The sequence below is a fragment of the Megascapheus bottae genome, chromosome 13 (assembly GCF_031878675.1).
Source record: "Megascapheus bottae isolate mThoBot1 chromosome 13, mThoBot2.hap1, whole genome shotgun sequence".
NCBI lineage: Eukaryota > Metazoa > Chordata > Mammalia > Rodentia > Geomyidae > Megascapheus > Megascapheus bottae.
Window position 1 is genome coordinate 22,122,676 of NC_143521.1, and position 13,203 is coordinate 22,135,878.

The 13,203-nt window shown below is 33.5% G+C and overlaps 1 protein-coding gene across 1 annotated transcript in view; it reads left to right on the forward strand.

The window, feature by feature from the left end:
- Positions 1 to 13,203, forward strand: part of Uba6 (ubiquitin like modifier activating enzyme 6) — a 59,196-nt gene that overhangs the window by 23,082 nt on the left and 22,911 nt on the right. Inside the window, exons 14-22 of the mRNA XM_090343500.1 lie at positions 1,158 to 1,301; positions 1,944 to 2,011; positions 3,783 to 3,861; positions 5,276 to 5,356; positions 6,246 to 6,323; positions 8,343 to 8,524; positions 9,680 to 9,785; positions 12,350 to 12,439; positions 12,870 to 12,950. Coding sequence (XP_090199626.1) covers positions 1,158 to 1,301; positions 1,944 to 2,011; positions 3,783 to 3,861; positions 5,276 to 5,356; positions 6,246 to 6,323; positions 8,343 to 8,524; positions 9,680 to 9,785; positions 12,350 to 12,439; positions 12,870 to 12,950 — 909 coding nt within the window. The remainder of the gene's footprint in view (positions 1 to 1,157; positions 1,302 to 1,943; positions 2,012 to 3,782; positions 3,862 to 5,275; positions 5,357 to 6,245; positions 6,324 to 8,342; positions 8,525 to 9,679; positions 9,786 to 12,349; positions 12,440 to 12,869; positions 12,951 to 13,203) is intronic.

Consider the following 13,203-nt stretch of genomic DNA (forward strand, 5'->3'; position numbering starts at 1 on the left):
TTTTTGTCCCCATTCCCTCCCCCCCATCTTATTTTCCCCCCTTCCCTTTCCTGTTTCAAATAATATACATATAGTATACCACATAACAAGGTAAGATACTGTAACAATACGAGAATAACCAAGAGACAACAAAAGAGATGAAAATTTTATTTATCTTTGAACTCTACTGGGAATCAAGCCTAGGGCATTAAGCATGTTAGGTAAACACCCATGAATGAGCCACATCACCACCAGCTCCTAATGAGCTTGTTTTTTATTTTTACATAAGGCCACAAACCTCTTCTTATATTCTTCTGGAAATTTTTCAATTCAGCAATTTTGTAAGTTCATTTTTTTCATACTGTATAGAGTGTAGGTGAAGACATTGATTTAGGCCATACTCTGTTTCCCTTGTTGTTTTATGAGTACTGGCATTGGAGCTTGAACTCAGGACTGTACACTGTCCTTTAGCCTTTAAGTTCAACCTAGCACTCTACCTTTCTGTCATTTTTGTATTTAATTGAAGCTAGCACTCTCACAAACTTTTCTTGCCTGAGCAGTCTTCAAAACTTGATCCTAAGGTCTTAGTTATATCTGAGTAGCTAGGATTACAAGCTTAAGCCACCAGTTCTCAGCTCTTGTTTTTATATATCCAAATAAAATACTTCAACCAAAGACCGTATTTCTTTTCATTCATGCTCTTCTGTTCACCCTTGCCTTCCCCAACAGAACCTTTTTTTTCTTTCCTGGATTCGTATGTGTATGTCTGTCTGTCTATGTGAATGTATGTATGTGTTCATTTATCAAGGATGAAGTTCTTGCCATAGTTTCATTAATATGTGATTTAATCATTCTGGTTATTTGTAAATATGACTGGCATCACAGCTATGCATTAACAAAAACTATGAATCATAGGTATTTCCACTGTAAATGATGCCCTAGACTACTAATATATTCAGTCAAAAAGAAAAAATTGGGCAGGTAATGATAAAGGGAATTGCTCTTCAAACTAATTTGGAATTATGTCTTTTTATTCATGGGATTGAAATATTTTTAGGACTATTTAATATTTATTTAATAAGGAATGGAGTATGTTCTATATTTCTTACAGTGTTTAAATTTTAAGGGTATGAAGTACATACTGTTAAAATTTTTATCTCCTATGGTTTATGTTTCAGCCTGAAATAAATGCTAATGTTGTGCATTGGCTCTCTTGGACGGCCCAAGGATTTTTACCCCCACTTGCTGCAGCAGTAGGAGGTGTTACTAGCCAAGAAGTATTAAAATCTGTGACAGGAAAATTTTCTCCTTTGTGCCAGTGGGTTAGTTCTATATTTTACTATTTCTTTATATTTAAAATAGAGTTCTCCCTTCAAAAAATGAATATATATTCTAATATTCAACAGTTTATGTAAAAGTCAATAGTAAGATGTTTGATCTGTAAAAAAGACGAGTGACTTAATTCTATAATTGAAATTCAAAAATTTAACTCTGTATTTGAAACCAGCAATGTCATGTGTTAGGAAATCACCAAAAATTGTCTATATAGATGTCTGTATTGTAGGGGTAATGCATAACACATGAATTTTTGTTTCATTTATTTAGTTGTTCTCCAGTACTGTTAGCTTAGAATTCTTGGAACTCTCAAACTCTTGACAAGTATATGTATGTGTATGTGTACTAGTACTGGTGCTATGGCTTGAATTTAGAACCTTTCTTCATTCTTGCTTGGCTTTTTTGTTCCAGGCTGACACTATGCCACTTGAGCCACTCCTCTAATGTTGAGTAGCATACATTTTCATAGTTTATTCATGTTTTGTCATTGTTCAAGAGAAAATATATTGGAAAATATAGTTCATTTTTATCTTACACAAATTTGATAGTATTTTTATTATGAATAACAGTTTTATAATGGTTTAAACTTAATATATAGTAAATTGTGTTTTTAATCGTTTCTCTTTAAGTTATATCTTGAAGCAGCAGATATTGTCGAATCCCTAGGCAAACCTGACCGTGAAGAATTTCTCCCACGGTAATACTGAAATATTGCTACTCTTATTACTAATGTACTCTTATTACTAATGTGTTTATGAGAGGCACATATCAATTGTTTTTTGTCTAAGCATTAATTTAAGTGTTCTTTTTCCTTATTTTGCTTTTTAATACTGGATATAAAGTTTTAAATCATATGTCTTAAGAATGGTTAGCATTTAAAATATCATAATGATACTACATAAAGAAAAGTGCTGACTGGGGTAGCTTAGTAGTAGAGTGCTTGCATGAAGCCCTGGGTTCGATAAATAAAAAGCTGGAAGTGGCACTGTGGCTTAAGTGGCAGGGTGCTAGCCTTGAGCAAAAGAAACTCAGGAATAGTGCCCAGGCCAGGAGTTCAAGCCCCAGAACTGGCAAAAAAAAAAAAAAGTGCTATCTGGAATCTTTATTTTGGTCATTCTTGCCTTTTTGGGTAAGAAATCACTTCAAATCAGATAAAGACTTACAGACTTGGGCTGGGAGTTGGCCTAGTGGTAGAGTGCTTGCCTAGCATGCACGAAGACCCAGGTTCCATTCCTAGGTATCGCATACACAGAAAAAAGCCACAAGTGGTTCTGTGGCTCAAGTGGTACAGCTCTAGCCTTGAGAAAACCCAAGGACAGTATTCAGACCCTGAGTTCAAGCCCCAGGACTGGCAAAAAAAAAAAGATTTACGGACTTCATTCTTCCTAAGTACATATAACCCAGATTTCTGTCATTAGTTTTAGTGGATTAATAACTCTTAAAACCTGTCCCCCTAAGAGCTTTCTAAAGGTCTCTGTCTTAGAAAAAAAGCTTTTTCCTAGATAGATTAATCTCTCCGCTGAAGTTTTACTTTGAGATTTTATTCACTTACAAAATTGCAGGAATAATTTATAAATTTCAAGTTACCTGAAATTCTGAATAGCTTTATGAAATCTCAAATTCTCTTTCCTGGCACATGAAACATTCCGTCTATGCCTATTATCTCTCAGTCAGTTGTAGGCCCTTCCTCTTACCGCATCAACTATCACAATAGCTCTTCAACTATCACAGTTACTCATGTTCAGGTAGTAATCAAAAAATGCAAGAGTAATAAGAACTTTGAACATTCTAATATTCCAAAAAGAAAAAAGTAAAACTCTCTTTAAATGAAGAAGTACAAACTTACCAGTCTAAGGAAAGGAAAGGAAATATACTAAGAGTATGGTAAGAAGAAATCAAGCTTGGTATGGTAGCACACATCTGTAGTCCCAGCAAGGTGAGACTGAAGGAAGATTTCCTTCACTTGGGAATTCAAGAGCAGCCCAAAGAAACATAGCAGGACTTTAAAAACAAAGCTGAATCAGAACTAAAACTAATAAAAGAAAAAATCCTGAAATTTTCATTTATTTAATGAGGAAGAAGGAAAAAGAAATTCATGCCAATTTTTCTATTGTAACTCAAAGCCTATAAAAGCTATTGCCACAGTGTCTAGTAACTAGTACTTTGTTATGATGAAATGGCACCAAGATTTTGTGTGTGTATATATATGCATATGCCGAGGATAAAATTTATAGTTTACATCAGAATTAAGATCATCTGAAGTTTCAGATACATACAAGGGATCTTGACCATTTCACTTTGGGCAAATGGGGCCTGCCATAAACTTAAGTCATCATCATTTGTCATTTTAACTTCATATGTCAAAGGGAAAAGTAATTTCTTCAGAGTCAAGTGAGGGAATAATGTGTATTTTAAATTTATATTACGATAATGAAACTAATGTTAATTTTGCCTTACTGTTTTTCTAGAGGAGATAGGTATGATGCTTTGAGAGCCTGCATTGGAGATACTTTGTGTCAGAAACTACAAAAGTTGAATATCTTTTTAGTAAGTGTGACTACTAATGATAATAAGTAGTACATTCAAACTGCTGCTGTATAATAGTATGCTAATTTTCTGAAGTAAATTTGAATTTAAGAGAATAGTTGTGAGACAAAAATAGTCTGCAAAACTGAGAATGTTTGCTATCTTATCTGGTCCTTCACGTAAAAAATTGGCCAACTCATGGCCTAAAGAATCCTTGGAACTAGTTGTTCATGCCTTTAAATCTGAAGACTGAGATACGAGGATTGTGGTTCAAAGCCAGAAGGGAAATCCATGGAACTCTTATCTCCACTTAATCACCAAAAAGCCAGAAGTAAAGCTATGGTTCAAGTGGTAGAGCTAGCCTTGAGCAAAGAAACTCAGGAACTGCACCTAGGCCCTGGTTTCAAGCCCAGGATAAGGCACAGATAAAAAAAAGAGAGACAGAGAGAGAAAAGGGAGAGAGGGAGGAAGGAAAGAAGGAAGGAAGCCGGCAAGCAAGCAAGCAAACAAACATTTTAAATTAGAGTATGTTATAAAAGTTTGAACATTAAATGAGTTTCTAGAAGTATTCTTTCTTCTGTAAATGAAGAACACATAGTTATATTCTTAATATATATCTTAATATGTTAGGACATGATAGGAAAACTTCAGTAGCATAAAGCTTTTATTGTTTTTAATCAGCCATAAAACTATGGCTGGTTTTTACTAACCATTTTTTTAAGTAATGTTTTGAAGGTCAAAAGTTATTGCTTTTATATACATGTTATGTCTACTCTTACCAAGTTTTGATTATCTTTTTACTCCAAAGAGTGGGAAAGTCTCTCTTAAGATAGTTTTGTACATTAGAAATGTGTAAAATTACAAAACATCTTTCTTTAAAATGTCATACTAATGTTTTGTTTATTTCTATTTCATATATTTATGTTTGTTTATTTTGTGCCAATCCTAGTATTTGAGCTCAGGAATTGAGCTGTGTTTCTGAGCATCTTTTGCTCAAGGATAGCACTCTACCACTTGAGACATAGCTTCAGCTTTGGCTTTCCTGTTAAATGGAGATAAGAGTCATGGACTTTCCTTCCCTGGCTAGCTTTAAGCCTTATCTTATCCTTATCTCAGCCTCCTATGTAGCTAGAATTACAAGGATGAGCATGAGTGCTTTGTCTTATGTAAAAAATTATCTCTGTTTGACTTTTGTTTCAAATCTCTAGATATGTTTTTATAGGAATTGGAAGTATTAGGTTTTCCTTATGTGGTGTATAGTTTCTTCTTTAGTTAAGAGATGTATAAGGTATAAGATAAAAGTAAACTTTTAAAATATGCACTTGTTTTGTAACTTAGTATTCAGAGAAAGTTAGAATGAAATTGTTCTTTTTTAAGTAGACATTCTAGTTTTATGAAATCTGATATTTATATCACTCAATTATCTCCCCTTTAGGTAGGATGTGGAGCCATAGGCTGTGAAATGTTAAAAAATCTTGCATTACTTGGTGTTGGTACCAGCAAAGAAAAGGGAATGGTAAGATACAAATTTTCAAGAGTTGCATATATTTCTGTGGTTGGCCTTTTTTGATACAGAGTATTGGTGCTGAAAGCATGGCTCTGGAGTGTAAATTTAATCTTTGATAGCCAGCGTCCATTGCAAATTAAGATCCCATTCCTTCTTGATCCTAGTTTGTCTTTAGCAGAGGGCCAATAAGGTGCTGGCTTACCTTTTTGAATGGTAGTACTTTTGCCCCACAAAATGAAGTTAGATTATTGACTACATCTTATCCGAAGGGGCCAAATGAAAAGGGGATTTCCCAATGAGCACTGAGAAAAGGATTCTCAGAGGATTAGTGCTCATAGTTTCTGCCTTTTCTGCTTGAGGCACAGAATTCTTAACTTCTCTCTCAGCATGAGTTCTGCCTACTGCACTAAAGAGACAACCAAATATTGGAATGTTAACAAAAGATTAAAAGGAATAATTTATGGCCAAACTTGATATTAAAATGTCCCATAATTGGAATTAAAAGACTTCAGTTGTAACTTTGCTATTTGGGGCCATTTGTGTCTGAATTTTAGTTTCTGCAGTTTACCTGACCAGCACATTTGGCTTCCCTGGTGGAAATTAACAGGAATGACTGTATTCATTCCTATCTAGTGTTAAGAGATTTGAGGGGGTCTGTTGAGATTTATACAAGGATAAGAAGCAGCCCTGATGTCTGTCTTGTTGGTAGTACCCTAAGGAAAATACTAGCTCTGTGAAAAGTTGACCAGAGTACACTCTGTCACTAGAAGATCATAATAACCTACTAATTTTGACTTTCTATAACCTTTAAAGTAACTTAGAACATTTGTGGTGATTGTTTTAGTCATACTGAGAAACACAAAATAAGTTATCTGTTATGTTTTCCTCTTGGCATTAGGTTACAGTTACAGACCCTGACTTGATAGAAAAATCCAACTTAAATAGACAGTTCCTATTTCGTCCTCATCATATACAGGTATGAGTCTACTATTAAAATATTTAAATTATCAGTGCATTGTACAAAAAGCAGTTTTCTTTTTATAAATGGAAAATTAGGCTTGAAAAAGTTTGGTTTCTTTTTTACAGTCTCTTCAATTATCAAGTCATTGGAAGGTCAAAAGAAAGAGTTTAAAAATTGCCTTACAGGGGCCGGGAGTTTGGCCTAGTGTTAGAGTGCTTGCCTAGCATTCACGAAGACCTGGGTTCAATTGCCCGGTACCACATACACAGAAAAAAGCCGGAAGTGGTGCTGAGGCTCAAGTAGTAGAGCTCTATCCTTGAGAAAGTCCAAGGACAGTGCTCAGGCCCTAAGCTCAAGCCCGGGACTGGCAGAAAAAAATTGCCTTACATTAATTTTACATTAATATTTGAAACACAAGCAGTATTTTTTATTTTATTTTTTCCTCTATTTTTTATTGTAATAAATAGAAGGATTACATTATATTTGCCAAATAGAAGGTGCATTAATGCACATACATTGATACCCATTTCCTTCCCCCCCACCCCCACCACTCATCTTGTTTTCCCCCCTTATCCAATTTCAAATAACCAAACACAAATATATCCAGTATATCAGATAACAAAGTGAAATACTGTAACAATATGAGATATCTCTATGTTATATCTCATCTCTTTTGCTGTCCCTTGGTTATCTCATATAGCATTTTTATTTTTGATCACCAGATTAAATCTCCATGCTTGATTCCAGAAAGTAAATATACTGAAACAATTTCTGATATTCCTATTACAAATTTGGAAATATGTTTTTGTGTCCTTGTTATAAAAAAACAACAAAGTTTAGCAATTCATTTTTTTTGTATTTTTAATATACTTTAACTTTTTTTTTTGTGGGTCATGGGGCTTGAACTCAGCCTGGGTGCTGTCCCTGAGCTCTTCAGTTCAGGGCTACCACCTTACCCCTGGGTCTGGACACTGTCCTAAGCTCTTCAGCTCAAGGCTACCACCCTACCTTTGAGCCAAGCCCCACTTCCCATTTTCTAGAGGTTAATTAGAGATAAGAATCTCTGGTCCTTTTGTGATTGGGCTGGTTTTGAACCTTGATCCTCAGGTCTCAGCCTCCTGAGTCACTAGGATTACAGGTGTGAGCCACTTCGTCCATCTGTACTTTAACTTTCCAACATCCTTTTATTAAAAAGTAATACTTGTTTTCAAATATTTAAGCTAGGAAAGAAAAGCAGTTTAGTCAAACAGATTCAGTTTTAGGAATTTTTCCTTTTATTATTCAGTAGGTCATTGGTAGTAAACTAAATTAAGCTTAAGAATGTCAGATCACAGAAAATCACTGTAAAGCAGGGAATATAGCTAGTATAATTGCCTAGCTTATCCAAATATCAAGTACCAAAATCTCCTCTCCAGAGCTCAAATGTATGACAATAATCATTAGCTTAGATTTTATCTATAAAACAATCAAAAAGACCTATTTTTTATTTTTCTGAGTTTTAATGAAGTTTATGATTTCTTTCTATACTATTAATAATAGATGTGAAACATATCAGCTTAAGAGTGTGAAAAGAACAGAAATACTATTAAAATTAGTTACATGAACTCAAAGTGTTATAGAAAAATTTAGGGTCAGTAGCAATACTTACAAATGAACTTCGATAATGCTTAAAATGACTCCAAAGATTTAATAATTAAAAAACCTTTAGAAGAAGACTGAACTATGTTTATATTCTTTTTTACAAAACAGAACAATTTCTGATGATATTGTGAGAATTCTGAGGCACTTAGCTATGAAATAGATGATTTTTGTTTTTATTCATAATAGATGAATTTTTGGACTTACATGCATTATTAGATACAGCTACAGTGATAAAATACAGACTTACAATGATTGTAATTTCCATCCAAAAAAGCCTCATTTTCCTTTCACTCATGTTTATATATTCCAAGTGATAAGGATGTGTGAGTTCAATCATATTTCATCTTTTTTGTTTAACATTTTTTCTTCTGTTTGTATTTGTTATTTATTTAGAAACCTAAAAGCTATACTGCTGCTGATGCAACTCTGAAAATAAATCCTCAATTAAAGATAGATGCACACCTGAACAAAGTATGTCCGGCCACTGAGATCATTTACAATGATGAGTTTTATTCTAAACAAGATATAATTATTACAGCATTAGATAATGTGGAAGCCAGGAGATATGTAGACAGGTATGTTTTTGAAATTTAGGTTTATAAAATACCTTTTATTTTTACTTTCATTTTTCATGCCAATTAATTGAAATATTACCAAATTTTCTCACTATTTATATTCCAGTTGTACCCCTCAAACTCATATATGATTTCAAAAAATGAGCCTAAATGGTTTTCATTCAGTGCTTGCCTGTCCACCACTCTCTTACAATCTTACAATCTGGTTTCTATTGTTATAGCCAGCTACATTTACCTTATTTGGGTTCTTACAAGGCTTTCACATTTTACCTCAAGGCTTCTCAAATACTCACCAGCCTTAAGAAGGGGTATTCTTGTTCTCCAAAATTCCTAACTCTGTTCTATCTACCTGCTCCAGCTTAGGTTTTCCATGTTTAAGTCCTGTAATTTTTTTTCAATAATTTTTCCTTAATGACACCTACTTTACTGATGTGTATATTTATTTAATATTTGTTTCCTCACTAAATCATTTACCTAAAGACCATTTTTTTTCATCAGTGTATCTTCAATGCCAAACATATCACTTTATGTTCCATAAATCGTGAAAAAAGTGGAATGAATGACTATAATGTGTACATTTTGCATAGTCTTTTTTCACATCGTTAATAACTTGTTAATGTTAGGATGCTAAAAGTAATATATTGACAGGAAGTTTTACCCATTAAGAAATTCTGTGAAGAGATTATAACCTTGAGTAGGAGAGAGAAAATTTATATAAAATTTGGAGAAATTAAGGTATACAAAATTGAGGTAATGTGCATATTAAGGAAAAAAATACTGTATGAGATGAAGAAAATGTTGAGATCTAAAAGGGTAGACATTTGTCAAAAAATAACCAAAAATTAAGTAGAAATGAGAAGAAAGGTTAACATGCTTGAAAATTAACCTGAAAATAAAAGTTAATAAAGCTCAGGATTTTGTGGTAATAGTAAGAAGAAGTAATAAAAATGACTAGGTTGAGAAACAGAATTTGTGTGCGTGGAAAATTTTATCTGGAAAGTGGAAATGTTTCACAGTTAATGCTTCTATTTCCTATAAAATAGTGCATTCAAGAAATTATCAATGTGTGAAATGGTAAGTAGAGAGTTGATGGTTATCCATTTTTTACTTGATATTGCTCATTTCTGTGTTTGTATACATTATGTTTTCAAACAGCCGTTGTGTAGCAAACCTAAGGCCTCTCTTAGATTCTGGAACAATGGGTACCAAGGGACACACAGAAATTATTGTACCTCACTTGACTGAATCTTACAATAGTCATGTAAGTAGATCAATATTTTGAAGGTACTCTCTTATCTTCTTTGTGTTTCACAGTTTTATCTTTACTAGTGAGCCAACAAATTTAATTTTCTTAATCCTTTTGTTTTCTTAATTATGTCCATATATGTGTACGTGTGCATTTTTTAACAATTATTAAGGGCTTCATCTATCACTTGTACTATATCCCTAGCCCTCTTTGCTTCTGTTATTTTTCATAAAGGATTTCACTTTTTGCCTGACCCAGCCTTGGACCCACAGTCTTCCTATTTATACTCCCACATATCTGAGCTGAGAGCTGTGTACCATACCACCAAGCATATTGTTAGAGGTCAGGTTTCACAAATCATTTGCTTGCTCTCCTCAAACCATGGTCTTCCTGATCTCTGCCTCCAGAGTAACTAGAATTACAAGCAAGAGCTAACATACAACATGATAATTTTTTAAAAAAATATAACTGAACGAAGTATTTAGAAGTCATCATAGTGCTATTCCTTGTTTTTTTAACTATTTCTCAAAGTTTGATTAGCTTTCTAAAAACAGTGAAGATTGCTGTATTGAAGCAAGCTTTTAGATTAAGAATAAACTATCAAGAAACATAAAATTCTACTCACCTGCTGATAATTTTATTTTGTTATGCCAAATATTAGCTAGAATGTAAAGAATAAAGAAGTCAACTCTCATCAATGTGCAGTACTTATTTTCATTAATAATTCTTGCCCCAAGCATGCATTGTCACAAGTACCTGTGAACCTTGTACAAACCCTACGGGATTTCCAGAAATCTCACTGGAGAATCAGATTCTTCATAGGTAGAGCCAAGCTGTTTATGTGTGTATACTACATAGCTGATATAAATAAGCTCTTAGCCCCATATGTGATTCTAAGATATTGACTTTTAAGTTTAAACCACTGCTCTGATATATAGCTTTTAAAGTTTATAAAGTCAACTCAAGTAAGATAATTGAAAGCATCAGTATCTTTTTCATAAAGTCTACTGCTTCTCAGGTGTACTCATGAAATAATTTTGTAATGACAATATAAAATGACAAGTTCACTCTAGCCTTGAGAAAACCCAAAGACAAAGCTCTGGCCCTGAGCCCAAGACCAGGACTGGCAAAAAAAAATCTATGATGGGCTGTATGCTCTACAGACATGTTTTATTACATAGATCAATATGTATCTATGACATACAAACCCTCAGCTTAATTTTAATTATGTTCTAAAATCTAAGTGCCAGTGATTGTATATAGAGATTTCCTTCTTGAATACTTATTTGCTAAACATGACATTTGAAATATGATGCAAAAATCAATGTTAATAAATTCTTTATGGCCGAGAGCATATCCTTATGGTAGAGTGCTTGCCTAGCATGCATGAAGCCCTAGGTTTGATTCCCTGGTACCACATACTCAGAAAAAGCCGGAAGTGGTGCTGAGTACTAGTCTTGAGCAAAAGTGCCTAAGAACAGTGTCCAGGCCCTGAGTTCAGGCCCCAGGCCTGGCAAAAAAAGAAAAAAAAAAAACAATAAATTGTTTAATAGAAAATTTTAAGCCAAAAAAAAGAAAAAATTATAAGGATTCAGTCTTAAGACAATTATTTGGAAAAAATCACAATAGTACAAATTACTTGAGGATTTTCAAAGTAATGACTATTCAGAAATAAATAAAAAATTCTCCCATCCTCGCAATCTACTGTATCATTGCTGTGTGTTTTCTTGTCATTTTACTTAAACTAAAAAGCAAAAATAATATTCTCCTTGCTTCCCTTCTAATTTATAAAAATTCAACAGTAGTACATATGTCAACAAACTGAAACACACATCACACATTTCTTTTTTTTTTTTTTTTTTCAGTCCTAGGCTTGAGCTCAGGGCCTGAGCACTGTCCTTGGACTTTCTCAAGTCTAGAGCTCTACCGCTTGAGCCTCAGCACCACTTCCGGCTTTTTTTTTTCTATGTATGTGGTACCGAGGAATTGAACCCGGGTCTTCGTGCATGCTAGGCAAGCACTCTACCACTAGGCCAAACTCTCGGCCCTGAAACACATATTCCTTAAGAGAAACATATTGGGTTGTTTTAGATAGGTAACAAGCAAGCCTAAGTTATAAAATATAATACTGTAGATGAATTTCTTCAATAGTACTGCATTAGTCATTTTCCATTTATTCAGTGCATAGTTTCTCTACAAAAACTGTAACAAGCACCCTTGATGCTAAATGCTTTTATCCATGGAAAGACCCATGGAACTGTGTGTACTATAAAGTAAGGAGTAATGTTATAAAGTTTTAAGTGGATTTTTTAAGAAAGAAATGAATAATGTTTGGTGATTTGTCATGACTAATACGATGTTTGTCACATGACTTCACAGATAAAACATGACATTTATAATTATTTTTCAGTCTCGCTGTTAACAAAGAGGTGTCAAAAGAAATAACTTTGCCTTTTACTGCCTGAGAGCATATAAAAATAGATATTTTTTAAACTTACTAATGGTCTTAAAACTCAGTCTGATTAAATAAAACTTTGATATTGCTTTTATTATATGTCTGTCATTGTATCTTATAATAGAGAGACCCCCCTGAAGAGGAAATACCATTTTGTACTCTAAAGTCCTTTCCAGCTGCTATTGAACATACTATTCAGTGGGCAAGAGATAAGGTAAAAAATCTTCTCAAGGTCAGTTAGAAAGGAAGATTTTTTTTGTGGGGGGGGGATCGGGATAATGTATGGAGAAATGACAGTTATATTCATCAGGTAGTAGGTGCATTACTTCTCACACATTAATACCCCCTCTCATGTTTTCCTCCCCATTTCCCTCCCCTCACCCCCTCCCAATCATCTTGTTTTTCCCCCTTCCCTTTCCTATTTCAAATAAGTGTATATACAGTATACCAGGTAACAAAGTCAGATACAATAACAATATAAGATTAACCATAAGACAAAACAATAAAAGAGAAGAGAAATAGCATAGTACGTTAAGAACAACAATCACACAAGATAAAGCTCTTGTTTCCATATCCTAGAATTCCTTAGAAAGGAAGATTTTTAAATACTTTCTTTTGTAACATTTTTCTTTTCTTCCTTTCAGTTTGAAAGTTCCTTCTCCCATAAGCCTTCCTTGTTTAACAAATTTTGGCAAACCTATCAATCTGCAGAAGAAGTCTTGAAGGTAAAAATAAATGTTTTTTTTTAATACAGATGTCACAGTTTATATTAGTATAATTGTATTTTGAAGTTGGTGAAAGTTGATATAAATTGTTGAAAATATCATGAGTAGACAATAATGTCAAGTGTAATAAAGGTAACTTCAGAGATATTATCTTGCATTCTTTAATCTTGTTAAAAAGTTTAACTTTTTAGTATTGAATGTTACCTATAGAACTCCATATATTAAATTCATATATGGTACTAATAACTTAAGG